The sequence below is a fragment of the Staurois parvus genome, unplaced genomic scaffold (assembly GCF_062004578.1).
Source record: "Staurois parvus isolate SC_StPar_1 unplaced genomic scaffold, SC_StPar_1.0 ptg000214l, whole genome shotgun sequence".
In the NCBI taxonomy this organism is placed as follows: domain Eukaryota; kingdom Metazoa; phylum Chordata; class Amphibia; order Anura; family Ranidae; genus Staurois; species Staurois parvus.
In genome coordinates this window covers 655,093-680,101 of record NW_028318010.1, presented here as the reverse complement: position 1 = coordinate 680,101, position 25,009 = coordinate 655,093, and the positions used below count along the sequence as shown (strand labels likewise).

At 41.9% G+C, this 25,009-nt stretch overlaps 1 protein-coding gene across 1 annotated transcript in view; it reads left to right on the top strand.

Annotated features, from left to right (window-relative positions):
• Nucleotides 1–1,370: 1,370 nt before the first annotated feature.
• The window catches only part of CSF3R (colony stimulating factor 3 receptor), a 65,210-nt gene continuing 41,571 nt past the window's right edge, over nt 1,371–25,009 (top strand). Inside the window, exons 1-3 of the mRNA XM_089679007.1 lie at nt 1,371–1,472; nt 16,223–16,308; nt 19,137–19,415. Of these exons, the coding sequence (XP_089535133.1) occupies nt 16,248–16,308; nt 19,137–19,415 (340 nt within the window). The 5' untranslated portion in view covers nt 1,371–1,472; nt 16,223–16,247. The remainder of the gene's footprint in view (nt 1,473–16,222; nt 16,309–19,136; nt 19,416–25,009) is intronic.

Here is a 25,009-nt window from a genome sequence, read left to right as displayed (position 1 = left end):
GCAGTTCCACTCTAATAATGTTGCCAGAAGGACACTTGTACCTTGTTAAATATCCTGTGGAATTTATAGATTAAAAAAAAGGGAATTTGTTTTTGGTAGCTTGAAGGCACCCCAAAACATGTTATTTAAAGGATGTGTGCATTTTCAATGTTTCCCTTTAAGCCACATCCCAACTGAACAGCATTTTTTTACATTAGTCTTTTATGGCAGTGCCCAGCTACCAATGCCCATTTTTCAATAATAGCTTGCCTATTAGCTCTGAAAATGTCTAAAATAGCTAGTTTGCCCTTAATAGACTTCATTAAGGTTTGGTGTTGAATCCAGGGTCTGTCAATTTTTGCTGGGTTCATAGAACCAAGCTCAAACTGAACCTGGTCAGATTCGCTCATCCCTTGTCACAATTAATAATCTTGGATTGCTCCCGATATTGTAAGCTGTAACGAGCATAGCCTTCGGTTTCCTCTTGTACCAAATTGTATTGTAACTGTAATGTCTACCTTCATTTTGTAAAGTGCTGCGCAAACTGTTGATGCTATATACATCCCGTATAATAATAATAATAATAATGTAGGATAGCAAAACTTCACCTTTTGAGGCTCTCATCCACTTTCATACCTGAATGGCATTTATTCTCCACTGTGTATGTATTTTGGTCATGTCTAGAAAACTAAAAATTGCATTTTATACAGAATAGCAAATAGAGATTCCATTATCACACCTGACAGTGTGATGCTACTGAATGTTTTAATTATTATGTTACGCAGTATTTTATAGAAGTGCTGTTGGAAACACGCAGCCAAACTTTTCCTGTACCTTTCCTAAATATTATTCTGTTTGCAGGTAATGCCATTTTATCTGAAATGATCAAATTAAGTGCTGACAGTGATATGTAGCATGAATGTAAAATGGACAAGAACAAAAGCTGTTTATTACACATCCCTGTTTTTTCCTATACTTCACATCAGATATATCCCGTAAATGATAAATTGCTGCTATTCAAATTGTTTTTCAAAATTATACAATTTAAAGCTTTTCTTCCAAAAGGATCTCTTGGTAGATAATATGTGTACTGTATATGGCAGAGCATAGAAGAGGATTGATAACAAACATATGTGGCTATTAGGATACTGTTAATCTAAGTATCAATATGTCAATAACATAAATTACATTATCATTATTTGTATGTATTTATGTGTGCATTGCAAAATGGGGGGGTTCAAGTATTGTTAGTGTGTTGTAGGAGTTTAATATATCCCTTCTTCCTGCTCTGTCATGTATGCTTGATGTTCAGAGAAGTGTTTTGCAATTTCCAGTGGGCTGGAGAGACGGTAACGGTATTATAACGCTGGGAACAGTTGTTTGGTACAACAGCTTCCCCAGAGCTGCAGGAAAACCATAATGCTGCCTGAATAGTCACATGTATGTAGAAATACAGGTTGTGTGCCTCTTGTAGCAGGTGGAAAACTATAGGGGTGAGTAAAAGGACTTAATACTAAATTCTGTTAACTTATATATTATTTATTATCATTCAATTCATTCTATAATATAGTATATTATTGTTAATTCTATAAGACAAAGAGCAGTATGCAAGGTGCTGAAACCTTATGTGACCAATCAGAAATTATCTTTTTATTGATCCAACTGCTCTAAAAGGTTAATGATGCTTTTGGCAGTGTTGTTTTTCTAGCATTTTGTGATTCCTTATTAAATAAACTGTACAGTTTCCACAGAAATGTTAATGCTTAAAAGGTTATTTATATGGTATTCACATAAAAGGCACATAGAGAGAATGTATGAGTTGTAATTGGCTCCTGTGGCATTCATATGTAAAGATCAAGTTTTCTTTTTTTAATTTTAGGTTGTCATTAACAATGGTACCAAAATTATTTCTGTGGTCCATGCCAGGAAAATGTTAGCCAGGATTATAATAATAATTAATATAATAACATATATTAAGTATGACTTTAGTCAGCATTTTTTCTGCATGTCAACTTAAATAATAGTGTGTATTGGTTAAAAAACACTTGCTGCATTTATGTTGTAGGCTCTACAGCATATATGTGTGCATATTTCATGGCACATTAATTCTTTTGTAAATTCTTTTTAATTTTGAATTCTTTGAAAATTCTCTGTTCTAGGACTGTAAAAAAGTGCTTATGCCTAGGCTGCATAAAATCACCATAGTAGTGTGGTACAATTTTTAGTAAGGATTAATTCCTGTTCTAGCATTTAAGATGTTTCAAATGTATTTAATTAATTTCTTTATTAAAACTAGAGAATACTGGAGAAATTTTAAATAATCATTATCCAAAAGCAAATGATCAGTCCTTAGAAATTTTCATGTACTACATGCATGATGTGTATATGTAGTATTATATGTTATAACTATACCTGTTCTGTCTACACAGGGTCTAGGTTACAAAAAAAAATAAAAAGCAATCTCTACCTAAGCATGTATTAACATCATATAAATTATATCTAGAGATTTTTGTTTTAGTCACCTTAAACTTGCATTTGTGTTTGGAAGAATAATAGGCGACAGTGAAAATAACTTGGGCAGCACAGTGGCTAAATGGTTAGCACTTCTGCCTGGCAGTACTAGGGTCGTCGGTTCAAATCCCAACCATGGCACCACCTGCCTGGAGTTTGCATGTTCTCCCTGTGCCTGGGTTTCCTCCCACGCTCCAAAGACATGCTGGTAGGTGAACTGGCTCCTGTCTAAATTGGCCCGTGTATGTATGAATGGGAGTTAGGGACCTTAGACTGCACACCCCTTGAGGGTTAGGGGCTGATGTGAATGTGCAATATATATGTAAAGCACTGTGTAAATTGGCGGCACTATATAAGTACCTGAAATAAATAAATAACTAAATCTCTCCCTCCCCCAGTTATCTTTGACCTCACTTATTATATACAGTAAGTAGTAATAAACGTAATCATGGCTTAACTTTTAATTACGTTTGGTCGCATGCCTACCATTACCTCAAACAGAAGATTCTAAACTAATATATCAAGCTTATCTTTAAAAAAGACTTGTTACAATAACTTAAAGTGAATCTAAATGAAAACTTTTGCGTAGTTTTGGAGAGAGTGTTGAGGGGTTAGAATCCCTATCAGGATTTAATTGCTGAGGCATGGAGGAAAGCAACAGACAAATATTTGTAAAGCCAGAAAATTGCTTTATTATAAATCTCATGCAGTAACAGCCAATGTGTTTCAGGATGCAACAATATAAATTATGAAAGTTAAATAAATGCAGGATCAAAAAAAGACAAAGTAAATTCTTAAGTAAACCACACTATTATATAACACAACTGAAAGTATACATTTAAAATAACATCTTGGGTGCTTCAATGGTTAAAAACAAGATTGAGGTGGTTCAAATAAAAACACATTTAACATTAGTATACTGAGTTACACATTGTGCTAAATACATAACAGTTCATTAAAATTGAACAAATGGCAAAACGTTGTTTTTCATTTTGGATAGGGTAAGTTAGGGTTATAACCCCTTTCAGTTGTTCTTTTTTTTTTTTGCTATCTGTGTCCTATTGGGGAGATTTCACTTCACATCCTGTCCCAATTTAAGAAGTTAGAGGAAATCCCTCCAAAGCAAGAGAACCCCTAGTTGTCACAAAGGTCAATAGAACAAGTGTCCCTGTTGGAAGATTTTTCCTGTTCTGATGAAAATCCAAAATTTGGGAGTTTCTCTCACTTTCATTCTCTGATGCTAGTAAACATGACAAACAGAAAAGGTTAAAGTGGTTGTAAACCCTTACATATACCCTTTGAAAATATTAGCCTGAGGAGATAAACTGTACCTGTTTATCAGCAGCCCTCTCTTCTCTACAGCTCTTTAAAGGTCACACATCAAATATTATTTCTAAACTTCCAGAAGGCAGGGGATAGGGATCTGATATTACACACTACACAGCTCAGAACAGAGAGCTGAGTGTAATCTGACACCTAAGTGGAGGAAATGGACACCCACTCTCCACACAGTCTCTAATGGAAACTAGGGGGTGGCATGGCTTTGTCCTGGGATTGCCTGATGTTGAGAATAACTATCATAATTATCAGAAATGACTCTTGAAGATAGCAGAGGAAGGAGAGAGCAGACAACACTCATGCTTTGGATTGAGGCAAGTACACATTCATTTCAGAGGTTTACAACCACTTAAACCTCCCTAATAGGCACAGACATAAGTAAAAAGCTAACAGGTGTTCTAATCCCTGTTAATATGATGGACTAGAGCAGTAAATATGAACTGAAGCAAATATTTACTTTGGTGAAAGTGGAATAAAAATGTTCACTTGACTGATGCATATAGAGTATATTTCTGGACAGTATCACTGAATTAAAATGGAGGAGGTTAGTATAAAAAGCTAAAAAGTAGGAGAACAATTTTAAAAAAGATGACACTAAGGGCTCGTTCACACTTGACTGTTTTACCAACGCTTGCCAAACGCCCCTATAGCGTTGGTCCGGCGTTTGCGGAGAATTTTTTAACGCTCCACAAATGCCGCATGCGCGTTGCACATGCACATGCTCCGCAAATGCCTATAATGAAGTTTAAATGGTGTTACTGCTCCGCAAACGCCGCGCCACCGCATCACAACCGCGCTGCAAACGCCGGCCGGGCGTTTGCGGAGCGGCACCATAGACTAAAATAGGAGGCTTCAACGCCTCCTGACTGGACCAGAGGTGTCCGTTTTGCCACGACGCTAACGCTTCCGTTAGAACAGCACCATGTGCTGCAATGTGCAGAATTGTCAGAGGCGTTTGGGAAGCGGTAAAACGCCTCCCAAACGCCTCTCTGCCGCCTGCACACAAAGCTAGTGTGAATGCAGCCTTAAGGTTGCTGAGAAACATTAAAGCTGCTAATAGAACAAAAGACTTGGATTGTTGTGAGATGATTTGAGATACTATTATTATTATTATTATTATACAGTATTTATATAGCGCCAAAGGGTATGCTCAGCGCTGTACAGTAGCAAGGGGGACAGAACATGAGACAAGACAGTAACAATACACTACACGAGGGGTTCGAGGGCCCTGCTCTTTCAAGCTTACAATCTAGGAGGGAGGGGAAGGTGGCACAGGAGGAGATGGCTGTGGGGGATGGAGTGGTGGGTGGAGTGGAGGAGGTTAATTGTTAGGTGAGGTCGGGTGTTAGGTGAGGTTGGGGTAGGCTTCCCTGAAGAGGAGGGTTTTCAGGGTGCGCCTGAAGGTGAGGAGGGTAGGTGACAGTCTGATGGATTGGGGTAGGGAGTTCCAGAGGATGAGGGAGGTCCTAGAGAAGTCCTGCAATCGGGCGTGGGAGGAGGAGACCAGGGAGCTAGAGAGCAGGAGGCCCTGTGAGGAGCGGTGGGCTCGGGCAGGGTAGCATCTGGGTACCAGATCAGTTATGTAGTTCGGGGCGGCATACTAAGCTAAAGTGTATAGGACTAAAGGCTTTATTGCTGTCTGTGCTTCCACTATCAGGATCGACCCTCTCTGTTTGTCCTGGTGAGCACTGTTACAGGACTGAAAAGCAAATCATACATTTTAAAATGTAACCTGAACAGTAATAGATGGAAAATCTACAAAGCAGGGACACTTCTTACATTGATAACTGTCTGAGAGGGGATTTTCCTCACTTTGGAAAGATTTCCTTTCACTTCCTTATGTGTCTGCATGACAAACAATTAAGGGAAATCTCCCGTATGGGGCACAAATGCGAAAACCCCCCCCCCCCCAAAATTTTTTTTTTCCAATGCTTACTGAAAATGTCACAAATATAAAGCTTTATTCTAATCCTTATAATGTATTGACATTATAATGTCCATTGACAAGGTTACATCTTGTATTGGTTTAAAGTGGTTCTAAAGGCTCATGGTTTTTTACCTTCATTCATTCTATGCATGAAGGCAAAAAACCTTCTGTGTGCAGCATCACCCAAAGCCCCCCTAATACTCACCTAAGTCCCCTCTCGATCCAGCGATGTGCACTGGAGTCTCGACTATCCCGGGACTCCCTCTTCTCATTGGCTGAGACAGATAAGAATAGACATACACCTGAGTTCTATTCCACCATGGGTGAAAGATATGATATAAAAAAAGTATTACGTGTGATAGCATATATGTCACTTATTTACTAAAGTGCCCGCGTGGATTATATTATATTGGACGCCCAACTAGGAAGCTATCCAAGTGCATTGGAGAACATAACACTCACATTAGAAATGGGTATAGAAAACACAGTCTGTCCAATCATTTTAGGGTGGCACATAGTCAGGACCCCTCCCACCTTTCCTTTACAGGTATACATTGGGTAACTAGACACTGGAGAGGAAGTGATCTTGTTAAAGAAATCTCAAAAAAAGAAACGAGATGGATATATGAATTGAATTCTCTGGCCCCGAAAGGGTTAAACATAGATGTCAATTTGATTACTGATTTTTGATGACAATATCTCTCATCAACCAATTTATGTCTAAGTCTGGCCCTATGGTAAAACAAAAAAGAAATAGTGAAAATAGGGGGGCTATAGAAGCTACAAATTCATTTATTTAGCAATGGTTGGTAAGAGGGATCCCAATATTGATCACTAGATGGCAATATGGGAACCAATGAGGGGGCCCAAGGATGTTTAAGTTTCGATCTATGGTAAAACTAGTAGAAAATAGTGAGATTAGGGGGGTACAGATGCTGTATACCCAATAAAATAGTGGGTTTCATGAGGTCAGTTTTATATTGAACAATGGCAATGTGTATCAACAAGGTGAATGTTAGGATCGCACGGACTCTTGTATAAGTAGTTTTTTAGGGCATAATAAATAAATATATTTTTACAAAATATTTTTGTTGTTTGTATTTGCAACTTGTATTGTAAATGTCGGTACTAATCCACATAACGGAATATATTATTAAGTGAACCAAAATAGTAGGGAATCCATTTTGTTGAAGACCAATTGTAATTGACCAATCATTGAAAAGGGTACACTATAAATACCCTCGGGAATATGGCAGACTGGAGCTTCCTGAGGACGCCAAGCAGCGAAACATGCAGAGGCTGTATCTACAGTTGTCATATCCAGTTAAGTTCTCCAGGAAGCATTCTCGCTCAGTGTATTGGCGAGATATTGGGCACCTTATTTGTAACTGCAATATTTTTACTGGTATTTTTATTGAAAAGTTGTAATAAATTCTACAGTATGAGAGATTCTTTCTTTATGGTCTTTGGTTTATATTAATGGAGAGTTATCGGGCATACAGAAAAACTGATGATTGGAGGAAATTGAGCATCAGCAGTTAAAGAGCATCTGGGATATCAAGTGCTTTATGACCTTTTATTTTAATTAAGAGGGTCATGAATCAGTGGTGAGTGCAGGGGTGGACTGACAACTCATGCTGCCCCCGGGCAATAGGGGATCATGGGGCCCCTGTGTCCTTGCACAAACTCAAAAAAGCCTATGAAAAAGGTACCAGGGGCATCTCATGGGGCCCCCTACTGACCCCAGGCCCTCGGGCAGTGCTCGAGTTTCAATATGGTCAGTCCGCCCCTGGGTGAGTGTATTGTGGGGGCACATGAGGTGAAGCACTTTTGGAAGAAGCGGTGGCACAAAAAGAGGATTTTTTCCACACTGGTGTTGGACTGTGAGTTACAATTTATTCACTACATATCTTACAGTGATTTGATTTGGATTTTGTATTATGTAGATTGATTGGGGGATAGTTTTGTATGGTGTAAATGCCTACTTGCTGCTATATATTAATTTGTAGGAGTACCAGGGGTACTCTTAGAGGGGCAGCTACACTTATTCACATGTGATAACTATATTCTTTTTATTTTATGGTAAACACAGTGCATCTACATAGTTGTTATGCATGAGATATAATGAAGTTTTTTTTATCACTTTTGTAATAATTTATTTGTATTTTTTTTATTATTCTATTGCACCAATCACATCATTTTTGGACTAGGTCTGTGTGGTATTTGAAAAATGTTAACATGGAGAGTGGGTGCCATACCTTTATTTTCCAAAAAGCCAAATATGACACTCAAAAACCAAAAATGGACTGGACAAAATTATTACCTTCTCAAAATTGTAAGAAATAATTGTATTCCAAGTTTGTGATGCTCCTGTAATTTGTAATTAAACTCACCTGTATTAATTAACATATGCTCACAGTATAGAGATCACTCCAGCAACCAGGTAAAATGGTGAAAAATTGACTCATTTGAGTTTGAGAACAAAAATTGTGAAAAAGCATGGGAAATCTCAATGTTACATGTCCATCTCCAGAGATCTTAACCGCTTCCTGTCAGCCCTATAGCAGAAGTATTGCTACAGGGTGGCACGGGCGCACAAAGTCACGTATATTAACATGATTTTGCATTTCCGGGTCGCAGCCACTGCTGTCAATCACTGGGTCCCGGCCAGAGATTACTCGCTGGTGCCCGGTGATTGCCGGGCATCTCTGACTTTCATGTAAACCAATTCATTTACATGTATTGGGATTTTTTTAGCAATGACATGTAGCAGAATACATCTTGCCTAAATATATGACGGAATTCGATTTTTAAAATGTTTTTACTGAATATGTTTTATAGCAAAAAGTAAAAAAAAATTTCTCAAAATTGTTGTTTTTTTTATAGAAATTTTTTTTTAAAATGCACAGTTGATCAAATACCACCGAAAGTAAGCTCAGTTCGTGGGAAAAAAAGGACACTAATTTAATTTGGGTTCAGCGTTGCATGACTGCGCAATTGTCAGTTAAAGTTTGTCAGTGCCGTATCGCAAAAAATGGCCTGGTCAGGAAGGGGGGTAAATCCTCTGAAGGGCAAGTGGTTAATGTTCCTGTGTCCACTGTGTGCAACATTGTCAAGAAGTTTACAGCCCATGGCATTGTAGCTAATCTCCCTGGACCTGGACGAAAGAGAAAGAATGATCAAAGATTGCATTGAAGGATTGTTCAAATGGTGGATAAAGAACCTCGATCAACTTCCAGACAAATTCAAGCTGACCTTCAGACACAGGGTACAACTGTGTCAGCTTGCACTATACATCGCCATTTAAATGAAAAGGGATGGTATGGTAGGAGACCCAGGAGGATCCCACTGCTGACACAGAAACATAAAAAAGCCAAAACTTACCAGAGGAAGCCAAAATCCTTTTGGGAGAATGCTGTGGACAGACGAAACAAAATTACAGCTTTTTTTTTTTTTTTCAGAAAAAGCAATGGGGCCTTTAACCACTTGCCAACTGGGTACTTATACCCCCTTCCTGCCCAGACCAATTTTCAGTTTTTAGCACTGTCGCATTTTAAATGACAATTGCGTGGTTATGCAACATTGTACCTATATGAAATGCTTGTCTTCTTTTCACACAAATAGAGCTTTCTTTTGGTGGTATTTAATCGCTGCTGGGTATTTTATTTTTTGCGCTATAAACTAAAAAAGAGCAAAAAAAAAAGTTTTTCTTTGTTTCTATTATAAAATGTTGCAAACAGGTAATTGTTCTCTTTCACTGATGTGCGTTGATGAGGCTGCACTGATAGGCAGCACTAATGGGCACTGATAGGCAGCACTGAAGAGGTGGCACTGATGGGCAGCACTGATAGGCAGCACTGATGAGCTGGCACTGATGATGCTGCACTGATAGGCGGCACTGATAGGTGACACTGATGGGTGGCACTGACTGCCAGCACTACTGGGCACTGACTGGCAGCACTGATGGGCACTGCTTGGCAGCACTGATGGGTGGCATTGATGGGAGCACTGCTGGGCATAGGGGGTGGCACTGCTAGGCACTGATGGGCACAATTGGGTGGCACTGCTGGGCACTTGTGGGCGGCAATGGTGGGCAATTGTGGGCGGCACTGGTGGGTGGTACTGCTGGGCACTGATCATCAGGGCACTGATCATCAGTGCCCTGATGATTGGTGCCGATCTGTCCTCTGACAATTGCCGGTTATCGGCAGTACTTTCCTCACACTGTGACAGAGTAAGGAAAGTGCAGCCGATAACAGGCAACTGCATTTACCGGTGATCTGCTGTGTCATTGGACACAGCTGATCATGTGGTAAAAGGCAGCTGTGATTGGCCTTTTACCACATCACGTGATCAGTGATCACAGAGATTGCCGGGTGAAAGCCCCTGGGGATGCACGGGAGGATGCGTTCTGGGAGCACGTCATATGATGCTATAGCGTGGTTGGTAAGTGGTTAAAGAAAATAATACAGTTCTTACAGTCAAACATGGTGGAGGTTCACTGATATATTGGGGTTGCTTTGCTGCTTCAGGCACTGGATGTTGTGACCATGTGCATGGCATTATAAAATCTGAAGACTACCAAAGAATTCTGGGGTGCAATGTGGGCCCAGTGTCAGAAAATTGGGTCTCTGTCAGAGGTCATGGGTCCTACAGCGGGACAATGACCAAAAGCACACCTCAAAAAGCACACAGAAATTTCTTCAGACAAAGCGCTGGAGAGTACTGAACTGGCCAGAAATTAGTCCAGATCTCAATCCCATCGAGCACCTGTGGAGAGATCTCAATACCGCAGTTGGGAAAAGGAACCCTTCCAATCTGAGAGAACTGGAGCAGTTGGCAAAAGATGAGTTTTCCAATATTCCAGTAGAGAGGTATAAGAAACTCATTGATGGTTACAGGAAGCGATTGATTTCAGTTATTTTTTCCAAGGGGTGTGCTACCAAATATTAAATTAAGGGTGCCAACAATTTTGTCCAGTCCATTTTTGGGGTTTTACGTGGAATGTGTTAGATTTGGCTTTTTGTTTCTCCAATTTTTGTATCATACCAATACAAACAAAAGAAATAAACATGAGAATGCCTAAACTTTTGTAATTGCAACAATTTTCTAGGTGCATTATCTGATAGAAATGCAGGGGTGCCAATATTTTTGGCCATGACTGTAATTCAATTACAACACTACTAAAGCAATGCTTAGTTCCAGGAAATTATAGAGATCTCACTACATGAATTCCTGAAAGTCATAAAAATGATGATAGTGATGTTATTTAAATCCAGCAAATGGTGAAATAGCAGTCTTAGGAAGACTGACACAAATAGGTTTGGGCAGATCATTATGTATACTGTAGATGTAACTTGGTTCAGTATGTTGGAGCCTACATAATCTTGGGTTAACTATATTTGGGCTTTGCATAGTTTTCACACAACTGAAGAAGCAAGCTACAGTATATACAATTAAAACCCAGTATGGCATTTTACGGAGCCATGCTCAACACAGAAATTGCTATACTATGCAGGTTTCAGATATCCAGGTACATTTAAAAATGCAGTAGAGATTTGACCAGCTGTGGTATATGGCTTAAAATTAGACTGTCTGGTGCTCATTCTAATACATAGCCTTGAATAGTTTGTCTTCTATTATCTGTTGCCAAGTATAGAGTATATTCTGACTCCAATTGTTGTAATAGAGACTTTCACTTCCTGGGACCTTTGTGTCTGTCCTGTATATAGCAGAGACTCTCATCGCAGCAATCGTGGTCAGATAGCTGAACTCAAACACTTGAAATCCATAAATGTCTTCAGGGCTGCTGTTAGAAACCATGGGGCCACAGACAGCCAACCTGATAGGGTCCCCCTAAAAAAACCCACAAAAAATGCACAGTTTACTGTGCTTCAGTAATGAATGAACACAGTGAGTGATCTGTACCAATATCTCTTAGATTGTAAGCGCCAAGGAGCAGGGCTCTCCTAACCTTGTATTGAACTGTTTCGTTGCTGTATTGTCTCCCTTTATAGTGTAAAGCGCTGAGCAAACTGTTGGCGTTTTATAAATCTTGTATAATAATAATAATTGTGTTCATTCAGAAAAGGAAGGGGCTGGTAAATGTGACATATTTAGAAGACCCTTCCCCTGCTCTCCATCCAGAAGGATCCTATTGTGCGTTTGCAGTTGCTCTTGGAAAGGAGAGGAGGGAAGCCGGCACACAGGGGGACATGGTCAGGAAGGGGAAATGTACGATGCATAGGGAGGGTGATGGGTGCATGGGGGGGGGGGGGCAATTACTGGAACCGATCCCCTATATGGCTCCCCCTGCAGCTGCTGAAAACAGGCAAGAGGGAGAGAAGAAGAAGCCAGAGAGAGCCATATAGGGGATTGGTTCCAGAAATTTCGCCCCCAAGTCAAATACATAAAAGTGCAGCACTTAAAAGTATTTCAAAGTATAATAGTATAAAATTATATTTAAAATTGGTGACAGTTCGTGATAAAGTGCTTGATACAGGAGTTGATGGTGACTTCAAATTCCAGTGGCATGCCAGTGAATAGTAAAAATACGCACTCCCAGATGCGTATCTTTAAATATGCATATAATTAGTATGACCAGGATGGGATGGATAAGTTGGGCCGTTTTAACAGACTCTCCTCCCTCTGGATGGTAGGCAGCTACAGAGACGTCTCCCTTGGTGTGTGTGTGTCAGGGATCTCCTCGATCCCTGCCGCGATGGTCCCGGCGCAGGCGCAGTGCACCGCCCTGTGCAGGGACACGGGCACTAGGTCCGGGCCGGCCGCGGCGTTCGAGTTCGCGCATGCGCAGTAGAAGCAGCGGCCGCCCGCTGGGCACCAATGGCAGCGCAGGGCGGGATATTTAAATGGCCCTGAGCTGTCATTCAGTGCCTTCTGGTCTTCCCTGCATCCTGTGAACCTGTGAACCTGTACCCTTTGTAAGTTTTGACCCGGATTATACCTGACCTTGCTGCTTTCTCCTGTTCTGACCCTTGCTTTGCCTGACCTCTCTCCTGAATGCCCCTGATTGGATTTGACCTGCTGTTGCTGACCTGGCGTGTGACCCGACCATTCTATGCCCGCTGCCTTGTACCTTGCCGTCCTCTCTGTTACCGACCCGGCCCGTCTGACCTTGCTCATCCATCCATCCCTTGCAGTGGGGTCTTCTGACCTCCTCACATCAGACTCTTCCCCGTGGGAGCCCTTGGCGCATACTACTACCACTGACGGACGCACCCAGTAGTCACGACCTGGTCTCGGGGAGCTCCAAGTCCATCCCCACCATCAGGGGCCCTGGTGAACAAGCACCCTGGGACTTAGATTCCGTGCGCTGGGGACGCCTATTCAGTGGAGTGCTAGTGGTACCGCCAGGTGGTCCCTTACAGTGTGTATGGAATCCAGCCAGAGGCCTCCTTAATGGATGGGTGGATGCTTGTCAGCTAACACTGGAACAGCTCCCTCCTCTGGGTTGGTGCCACATGTGATTGGGCTCCTGTATCCTAAACTCTCTCCATCTCCTTAATTCATGAAGCTGAAGATCTCCTCTCCAGAGCTGACAAGCACCCACCCATTCATTAAGGAGGCCCCTGGAGGCAATACAGTATGTGTAACTTCATTCTGTGGTTATGTAGAAACAAAGGCTAATAGGCAAAGTAAACAAGAGAATTGTAAACACACTTTAAAGTAAACACACATTGAAGCTGATGAAATGAACCCTTTTGGAATTCAAGGAATTCAACCCAAGATCATAAGATTAACCACTAGCCTACCGGGCACTTATACCCCTTCCTGCTCAGGCCAATTTTCAGCTTTCAGCGCTGTCGCAGTTTGAATGCGCGGTCATGCAACAATTGCGCGGTCATGCAACACTGTACCCATATGCAAATTGTATCTTTTTTTGAGACAGATAGAGCTTTCTTTTGGTGGTATTTAATCACCTCTGGGTTTTTTATTTTTTGCTAAACAAACCAAAAACAACTGAAAATTAAAAAAAAAAACATTTTTTCTTAGTTTCTGTTATAAAATTTTGTAAATAAGTGATTTTTCTCCTTCACTGATGTGCGCTAATGAGGCTGCAGTGATGGGCAATGATAGACGGAACTGATGGGCACTGATGAGGAGGCACTGGTAGATGGCACTGATGGGCATTGACAGGCTTCACTGATGGGCACTGAAAGGCAGTACTCATATATGGCACTGATAGGCGGCACTAACTGACACTGATAGGTGGCACTGACTGGCGCTGTTAGGTGGCACTGACTGGCACTGTGTAGGAGGCACTGACTGGCACTGACAGGTGGCACTGATTGGCAGCACTGACTGGCATTGATAGGTGGCACTGACTGGCACTGAAAGGCAGCTCAGATGGGCACTGATATGTGGCATTGATGTGTACTGGTAGGTACTGATATGTGGCATTGATGTGGCACTGATGGGCACTGGCAGGTGGCATTGATGAGCACTGACAGCTGGCATTGATGGGCACTGAGAGGTGGTATTGCTGGGGCTACACAGATCATCAGGGCACACTGATCATCAGTGCCCTGATGATCAGTGTACATGTCCCCTCCGAGGAATGCCAATTACCAGCTCTTCTCTCCTCACGAGCTGTCAGCGTGACAGCTCGAGAGGAGAGAAATGCAGATAACCGGCATTTCCTTATTTACATGCGATCAACTGTTATTGGACACAACTGATCACATGACAGAGCCGAGGTCTTCGGCTTTTACCGTTGATCGGTACTCAGCACACCACCGATCGCCACGCTGCGCGCCCCCGGGGGCATGCACGTGCAGTTACAGTGGGAGGACATCGTATGACGTCCTCCCAGAACGAGAGAACCAAATTGCGCCCGTCATTTCCTTATATGGCGGTTAAAGTGATTGTAAATCTTTTTTTTTTAAATAACATTGTATATTTACCTGCTCTGTGCAATGGTTTTGTACACAGCAGACCCAAACCTCCTCTTCTGTCCTCCCCCATCTGTGTTTTGGGCTCCTCCACCCTAGAGCTGAGCCCTAGACATTTTGAATTGATGACCATCCGGGAGAGCGCGGTGGTGAGCCATGTAACAAAATATACATTATATGCTGACTTGCAAGTGTTTTTAATCTGGGCGCTAATAAATTGTTTTATATATAGAGAGCACTATGGTTCCACCTTTCTGTATTCCATAATACATATTATATGAGAACGTCAGCTGAAAGAGTGTGGCGGTGCCGGTAGAGGAGCTGGAGGAAGACCACAGAGGGTATACACAAGTGTGTCCGCGTATGTTGAGCGCATAGAAACCTATTGATGAGGTTAAAAAGTGAGGTGAGCAGGTTTTGCACCTAATGGTGGTGACATGGTTGACACTAAAGAAGAGAGAAGATTTATTTAATACACATTGCACAGGGGTTTTATAAGAGGCTTTTTTCATGGGATTTTAATTATTGTTTTTGATAGTTTTCTTATATGAGATATTACTTTGTTGCGCTACACTATATTGTTATTCATGCTTTTACACATGTCTCTTACAAATGCGTACAATAACACATTTCTTTGCAGACAGCATACTTTCAAATCCACATCAAATACATAATATTGCAATCTAGATGTATCATAACTTTAACAATGAATAGACTTACAATCATATATGTATCAAAGGGAAAAAGAGGTGAGCTTCATTGATGTTGTTCTTCTGGAAGCTGAAATGGCACAGCAGTGATTTGTAGATAAACTTTATGAACAAAATAGAAATAACTTCCTGTTCATGTTTGAAAGGAATAAAAACATAGGCTGCAGTTGCAGTGAATACCCAAAAGATGGCTCCCTACTCAACACAATCATTTGATAGACAGTAAAGGTAGTATAAAACATTTGGTAATCAAGTGATGTGTTTTTTAAAAAAAGGTCCATACATTAGATGAAAACGTTGGACAATTGAGGAAAATAGGTTGTTGGTCCTTTCAAATAAGGGACAGTTGGAAGCTATTTTCCTTTACAGATCTTCAACCTGGTAATGTAGTGATTTTTTAAAAGGGATGATTGGTACATTGCTGCCAAAAGCAGTGAAAGACTTTCAGGTGTTAAATATATTATCTTCATGAACAGTAAGCCACAGAAGACCTGAGAGACGATGATTTTAAACTTGGAGTGGAAGAGTTGTATAAAGCACACGACCACAGTACACAAATACTGTATGTAAAATTTAGCACTGAAATTAAAACCCATGTTATATGAGTAGTTTTTTAGGCAGCAATGTTTTGCCAGTGACATATTTGCTATACCTCGCTTATTATCCTATAGAGTTCCTGCTTTACTCCAACATGTTGTTTTTTATTTTAACAGCCCCTTCATATGTATCCCTTTAATTCTGTTGATATATTCAGCACTTCCATGCATTTTTGGTTTTATTGTTGCGTTTCTTCTCATCACTGCTTGGTGAGCAGTCCTTTACCTAGACTAACTTTTCTCTGGCAGATAACGGGGCCAGAATATTGAGGAAATGCAGAAAAAACACAGTATATTGCTGCTGGAGGGGACTTTACTTCTCTTGCTGCTCAAAGGTAAGGAAAATTATAATTTCATTCATTGGGCATGATTTGAGCTTGAGTGAAGGCCATTTATGTTCACTTCCACCATCCTTACAAGTGAAGAATCTGTTCTTTTATTTTCAATATCTCCTAAATATAATTGATTGATGTGAACGCAGATGCATGTCACTTGACCTCATACTTTAGTATTTAGTCCCCAGTTTTCAGATAGTATCGTCACTTTAAAATGTGCAGTTGCTCACATCAAGGGCTATACTACACAAGGTCGTGGTTGTCTAATTTATAAATGCTCATTGTGTGCATCCCTAAACAGCTGCCAATGTGATTTGGCCCCTGAACCAGCTGAATTTTAATCCATGTATGGCCACCTCTAGCCCCAATATAGGAGATGGAAAAGTTGCAAAACTGATAAATCTAGCACACAATTAGGCAGACCGTCTTCCAAAACCCTCAAGTTATGTGGTGGTGCTGACCTTACAAACCAAAAAAAGTTGCAACTTTATTAATAAGAAATACTTAGTAAATACTTTAGTATTTAGTCACCAGCAGCACAATGCATGTTCTTCCTGTGATTGTGTGGCTTTCCTGCCACACTCCAAAGACATGCTGGTAGGTTCATTTGCTCCTGTCTAAATTGGCCTTAGTATGTATGAATGTGAGTTAGGGACCTTGGATTGTTTGCTCCTTGAGGGTTAGGGACTGATGTGGATGTACAATATATGTAAAGTGCTGTGTAAATTGACGGTGCTGTATAAGTACCTGTAATAAATAAAGTTAATTCTGAGTATTGTTTGAGTCACCTTGATGCTATCTTGGTACATTCCTGCACTTTGACTAAAATGTGTTTGCTTGCGATATAGGTAAAGGTACATTGAAAGGATGTGCTTATTAAACGTGCTATTCACTGTTTCACTGCACTATCCTTTTGTGTTGCTCATATTTTCATTTTAGTTTGTAATATCCAGTTGAAATTAAATTGTACCATGTAATACTGAAATCATTGTCATTTGATCCTGCTACAGTTGGCCAGGTCATGTTACTTCTCTTTAGATAGATAGGCAGATAGATATGTAGCACTTACCCCCCTGAAGGAGCCACTGAGGTTATGTCTAGGTCTTCCCTAATTTTGCCCTTAGCTAGGCATAAGGTAGTTTCACAGCCAGGTGCTGTTGTCTTCAATATTCAATTTAGGGGTTGTTGTTTTTGCTGTTTTATTATTAGAGAACTTGAATAGGGATTAGGATTTTTGAAGGATACTCAAGAAGTAAGACAGTTGAGGACAGAACTTCCCTAAGTAGCAGCAAAGTCCAGAGGCGTAACTAGGATATTTTGCGCCCGGGGACGAACTATAAAATTGGTGCCCCAGCCCCCCTCCCCGTTTAATCACATCAGTGACACCAATGATGGGGCCCTATTCCTCCCACTGACACCAATGACACTTACCTTGCTGACCCCTGCTCCAGCCTAGGCTCCTTCCCTCTCCCATTCACAGCCAGCATACCTGGTTGCAGCAGCACCATCTGCACGGCACACTTACCGGTCAGCTGTCTTCTTCACTTGCTCCAGCCACTTCCTCACTCGATCTTCGCACTGCCGCTCGGCTCCTCTCCAAGCTCCGCCTCCTCACAGGTGATTGGCCACCTGTTTGCCTTTTCTGAACTACAGTTCTAGCACCCAATCACCGGTGAGGAGGCGGAGCTTGCACAGGGAGGTACAAGCTGCCATAGGCTGTCCAGTGATCCTGAGGGTGTGGCCAGATGACAGGGGCAGCATGTCATCCCGCCCACACATCACATCCAGGGAAAAGAAGACACAGGACCTGCGGACCTCTCTACCCCTCCTCCAGCAGCGCCTCCTGGACTGGATCGTTGTGGGACTGGGACACAGAGCCAGGTAAGACACAGCAGCCCGCTGCCCGCCCCTGTACTAAGTGTCCCTTCCGTTGGAAGGGGAGTGGCGGCACTACACCACCCCCCTAAAAAGTGCCGCCCTAGGCAAACGCCTTGTTTGCCTCGCAGCAAATACGCCCCTGGTTGTAAGCCTCATTTTGGCGCCCCTGTACCTTGGCTCCCAGGTACATATCTACCCCCCTGCCCCCCCCCCCCAGCTACGCCTCTGGCAAAGTCCCACTGTTAGTAAGAGAGTTAAATGTACAATGCTCTTCAGGACACTAGCTGGGGTCCCCTTGTTTTAGACCCACGTTGAGTATAAAGCACCAGAGGGGTAGCAAAGCACACAGAGTCCCCAAGATCCCACAGAGTCTGTACTCACAAGGCCCAAGGACAGAATGGTAGCCTTCTTCCAATCTTCCAACCAATGCCCTCCAGTGATACAAGACAGCTCCGCTCATGTAGCTTACTGAAGAACTGGGATTACCTGCCTGAGGCCATATGGCAGCAGGTGCCTGGTGAGGCAGTATGCCTTCCCTCAGGCTGGTACAATCCTCTCCATGAAAGACCCAGGGCTCAGTATGCCCAAAGAATAAATACCCTCTCCCAGCATTCCTCAGGGCTGCACTCCCTGGGATTGGTTGAAGTGCCATTAATATTCATATTCACATTCTTTATGAGTTCCACCTATACATCCAGAACCTTCCTATATCAACAGGTACTTGGATACAGAGGAAGTCAGGGGTAAAACAAGCAGCACTGAGCAAGGACCACCAACAATTGCACCTCTCTTTTAAGCAGAAATCCTAATACGATTTTCCTAACAGTTCTCCTGTTAAGCAGAGGAACCAGCTATAATCTACTTTTCTTAGTACCCATCTAGGAGGGTTCTATAGACAGATGGATAATTCTACAATGATAATAATAACATACAACTTTTTCTCTTGGCAGATACCCAGGCTTGTCGCATTACTATAGATTCCTCTGTAATTCAGCTTGGTTCCCCTTTGTTGGCTTCTTGCTCTTCCTATTGCCCTCGTACAGGAAGAGGAGCAGTGGTATGGAAGCTGGACAATGATCTTCTACCTGAGGCTCAGTATATGAATGTTCATGGAAACAATTCATCTGTGTATATCCGCAGCTTCAACAAAACTTCAGGACTGCTTCAATGTTATGTGGACAACAGTGAAGGAGTTCAATTAATGGATGAAATTCTCATAAGAGCTGGCAGTAAGTCTGCAATTTTAGATACCATGAATAAAACTTTAAATGAATATTACTCCTGCGCTATTAATAGTAATAAATCTAAGCTGCCAGCACTTAGGTGACACAACCCTGGCACCAAACACAGTAGAGAAATAAAATGGTAAAGTAGTGCAGCGCTATAAATGCCCTATCCACATATTATTAATAAGTAGCACAAATACTGTGTGTCCTCCCAGTATTATAATATAAGTCCGTCTTGTAATGTGAAACACACAAAAAAATCATGCAGGTGCTCCCAGCTTCAAATGTGAATCCACAATGACAGGGGTGCCCCCTCACCTTCCTGCCCAGGCCCCGCAGGACCAATGAGCCAGATAAATGCCTCTTAGGTAATCCTCCCACAGCACCTTGGGGGTCTCTTCAGCAATGATGGTGATACTTCCTCCTCTGATGGGTACTGATTACCACTTGGTGCCTCCAGATGTTTAGTATGCAATTACTCCATAAGTACCCCATATAGGACAAAAAGAGATCCACATAGTGTAAAACTGCAAAGCCTTTAATCATGCCACACAGCTGGTACTACTCACATTTGGGTGGTTGAACAAACACATTTACACCACACCATGGGTGTACTGGCTTGTGTGGATCCTCACTATGAAAGGTGGACCAAGATGGCGCCGACGCCAGAAATGACGTCACCGCACGGTCCGTTAGGCTCCTCCCACTGGCATGCATGATTTTTTTGTTGTTTCACATTACAAGACGGACTTATATTATAATACACACCGTATTTCTGCTACTTATTAATAATATGTGGATAGGGCATTTATAGCGATGAATTAAACTTTTCCTTTTCTTTTTTTGTGCTCTCCCATCTGTACACAGGTCTCAAAAGATTTTATTATCATATAAATACAGCATCAGGTAGATACAATCTAATATAACTTTGCTGCAAGTGTATTTAAAGGGGCTGCACCCTATTTTGTGAGCCTCAATCAGGATGAAAGCATATGTGATAAAATGACCATCAGCTCATCACTAACTAAATTGGTTTTTCAGTGGGTTTGGAACCCCTGTGATTTGTTTGTTATCTAAACAGTTAAAGCCCAACTCTGGGCAAACTAGAAATTATCCCTTGTAGTGAATCTGTGCCTGCACTGCAAATGTTAACTGCTCACTTTGTCTAGAGGGGAGGACAGACAGTTACTTACCTAATCCTAAACCAGCAGCAGAATTTCCCTTGACATCCTCATATCCAGAGAAAAGGCTATGGACCCTGCTCTGGTCTTGATGACATCAAGACCCTAGACTGGTGGGTGGGGGACAGGGGTGCAGACACTGTGAGGACCTGTCTAGCTGAGGGGAGTAGCGGAGTACCAGGTAAGTAAATCTTTTTGTCATCCTAGACAAAAGTGAGTAATGAACCCTTGCAGACCCAGCCCCATTGTAGGGGATATTTGTATTCTTCCTGGTTGAGCTTTAAGTATATTCAATAAAATATTTTTCTTTATATAGTGATCTTGTCCATTGTGCATTTCAAGTAAAAATCCCAGCCTTTCCTATATAACCATGGTCCACAACTTTGCACTTTTGTGTGTTTTAAAAAAAACTGTAAAGGCTCATTTATTCTTATGCACGTGCATTACCCAAGATGCTGTTACACCAGTTAACCACTTGCCCTCCAGAGGATTTACCGCCCTTCCCGACTAGGCCATTTTTTGCGATACTTTTAACTGACAATTGTGCGGTCATGCAATGCTGTACATAAATAAAATTTATATCCTTTTTTCCCCACAAATAGAGCTTTCTTTTGGTGGTATTTGATCAGCTGTGCGGTTTTTTTTTTTGCACTATAAATTAAAAAATTCTGACAATTTTGAAAAAAAAACAATATTTTTTTACTTTTTGCTATAAAACATATCCAATTAAAAAAATCATAAATTTAGACCAAAATTTATTCTGCTACATCTTTGAATTTTGATTTAGATTTTTTTTTACACTAATAATGGCGGCAATCAGTGACTTATAGTGGGACTGCGGCAGGCATTTTGACACTGGGGGGGGAACTGACTAACTGCCACTGACATCTCCAGTGACACTAATACAGTGATCAGTGCTAATAAAAACCACTGACACTGTACTAATGACAATGGGTAGGAAAGGGTTAACTTTTGGGCGATCAAAGGGTTAACTGTGTACTGTGTGCTGTTTTACTCTGCTCTGCAGAGAAATTCACAGCAGTATGTTCTTGCTGGCAGGAGAGACCTGTGTTGTTTACACACAGATCTGGCCCGTCAGTTCTACACGGCATACGTCGGGTGGTGGTGGGGAAACTCTGTCAGGGACCTGGTGATTGACATCCCTAGCCGCCAATGGCGGCTCGGGTAGGGCAGCGCGCGCACGCACCCCCTACCCGGAAATGCAAATCATGTATATATAAGTGATTTTGAGCATCCCTGCCACCCTGTAGCAGTAGTTCTACTATAGGGTGGCGGGCAAGCGGTTAATAGATGTAAATGATAGGTATATACAGTATAATTGCAATGGCTTTTGAAACCGGTGGAGGTAGACACATCATTTTGACACAGGATGAATTTAACTTGATCCCGTCAGCCAAAATTTTAAATAATAAAAATCCTAGCTGAGGAGTCACCCCACGATTCTAGCCTATGACCCATGAACTATAAATCCGCTGTCCAATATAAGTACCTTTATTGGTTAACTAAGGGACTTTCAATGGATGAGAGACAGCAGTTGGCAGAGCCTAAAATGGAACGGAAATATTTCTTTTATAAATGGGCCCAGAGGAGCTGGTAGCCATAATGTGGTAGAATACACAGCATTTTAGCATTTTATGGCAGACTTACCTGTCAAATGATCATCTCCAGGACTGCGCTGTAAGTGCTCCCGTTGGTCACAGGTGCTTCAATCTTCCCATGGTCTTCCTTCTGGGCTTGGTCTGTTAGGCTGTTTAAATGGCCAGGTTGCAATGTCCTCACTCCTGTGCATGTGCGCGGGAATCAAATCATCATGACACAGAGTGGTACTGTAAATATATGGTGAGCTGTGCATGAAGCCCATACTTGGAGTGTGAGGACTGCTAACTTAAAGTGCTACTAAACCCACAACAGTAAAATCAGTCTGTATATGCAGTAAACCATGCACTGTATTCACTGTGGAACTTAAGGGGTTAATCCTCCGCATCGTGTAAAAAGGTTATTTGATCCTGTCTTCTCTGATCCACCTCTTCTTCCAAAGTCCCCAGTCCATCTGCTAATAGAACATAGCTTTGTGGGCAAGCTGCACATGCTCTGTTTGGTGTGTATTACTAGTATTGTTTTCTTGTATGTGATCGGCAGCACTGTCCAGACAGAGAATCAGGGGTTATGCAGCCTCCTAGGACAGTCAGAGGAGAATGAAAACTCCTCCTACAAGCTTTAACCAGTGCTCTGCTGGACACTGATAGTAGTCATAAGACTGCTACAGTATATACTGCTGATAAGGAAAGGTATTTAGCAGTTTTAGCACTTACTGTGGGAGACCAGATATAGTGAATGCAGGGGCCTGGGTTTAGTAACACTTTAACAACCAGGTACTTGTTTGCCAGCCCTGCCTGTTCACTTCCAGGAACTGAATTCTTCTCCCACACAGATTCAGCATGTAAAAACCTGTGGAGGACCACAATATGCAACCCACAAACACTCACTTCTATGCTTTTGACCTGACCCCATCAACTGGAGAAGACTGCATTGTGGTAGTAAACCGATCCCAAATACTGTCAGGATCTATCACCCCTTCATATGCTTAACATGAAACACTTAAAAGTAGAATTATAGGCAAAACTTCTTTTTTCCATTTTGGATAGAGTAAAGAAAGGTTATAACTCCTGTCAGATTTTTTTTCGCCATCTGTTTCCCATTGTGGAGAATTTCCTTCACTTCCTGTCCCATAGCCAAACAAGTATTGAGAGAAAATCCCTGGAAATTACAGGAATTCCTTGGCGACCCCAGGTTAGCAGAGCTTGTGTCCCCATTGGAAGATTACTTTTCTGGGGAGAACCCAAAATTTGCAATTTTCTTTTACTTTCACTTTCAACGATAATGGTAAACAGGACAAATAGAGATGATTAATCTCCCTAACAGAGGTACAGATTGCAAAAAAAAAAACAAAAATTGACAGGCGTTCTAATACCTTTGCAAAGGTTTGCCTTTAGTTATACTTTAGAGCAGGGGTCTCCAAACTTTCTAAGCAAAGGGCCAGTTTACTGTCCTTCAGACCTAAAGGGGCCGGACCTTGGCCAGTGCCCATCATTGGTGTGAGTGGGAGGAATAGTGTCTTATTATTGGTCTCAGTGGGAGGAATAGTGTCTTATCATTGGTGTTAGTGGGAGGAATAGTGCCCCATCATTGGTGTTAGTGGGATGAATAGTGCCCATCATTGGTCTCAGTGGGAGGAATAGTGCCCCATCATTGGTGTTAGTGGGAGGAATAGTGCCTCATCATTGGTCTCAGTGGGAGGAATAGTGCCCCATCATTGGTGTTAGTGGGAGGAATAGTGCCTCATCATTGGTGTCAGTGGGAGGAATAGTGCCCCATCATTGGTGTTAGTGGGAGGAATAGTGCCCCATCATTGTTGTTAGTGGCAGGAATAGTGCCCCATCATTGGTGTTAGTGGGAGGAATAGTGCCCCATCATTGGTGTGAGTGGGAGGAAGAGTGTCTTATCATTGGTATCAGTGGGAGGAATAGTGCCCCATCATTGGTGTCAGTGGGAGGAATAGTGCCCCATCATTGGTATCAATGGCAGGAATAGTGCCCCATCATTGGTGTCAGTGGGAGGAATAGTGCCTCATCATTGGTGTGAGTGGGAGGAAGAGTGTCTTATCATTGGTATCAGTGGGAGGAATAGTGCCCCATCATTGGTGTCAGTGGGAGGAATAGTGCCCCATCATTGGTGTCAGTGGGAGGAATAGTGCCCCATCATTGGTGTTAGTGGGAGGAATAGTGCCCCATCATTGGTGTTAGTGGGAGGAATAGTGCCCCATCATTGGTGTCAGTGGGAGGAATAGTGCCCCATCATTGGTGTTATTGGGGGGAATAGTGCCCCATCATTGGTGTTAGTGGGAGGAATAGTGCCCCATCATTGGTGTTAGTGGGAGGAATAGTGCCCCATCATTGGTGTTAGTGGGAGGAATAGTGCCCCATCATTAGTGTTAGTGGGAGGAATGGTGTCTTATCTTTGGTGTCAGTGCCAGGTATAGTGCCCCACTGTTGGTGTCAGTAGTAGGAACTATTCCCTGTTGTTAATGTCAGTGTACAGAATGCCTCCAGGTAGTCATATTGCACTGCATTTTACAGAAAATTACAGTGCTGCAGATTGAAAGGGAAAGGCCATTTTTAATAACATTCAATTGCAATATGACTTGAGTAGCAATTGTATACATTATCTTATTTTATTATTTTTTTTATATATATTTTTTTTACCACAAAAGTCGATTTACCCTTTAAAATGTAAAAGTATGTACTGGGCATTGCACCAAGACTCCAAAAAAAACTTTAAAGACTTGAAAAACCTGGCCATGTGCTGCCATCTTTACAAGAGTTTCACTATTTCCTT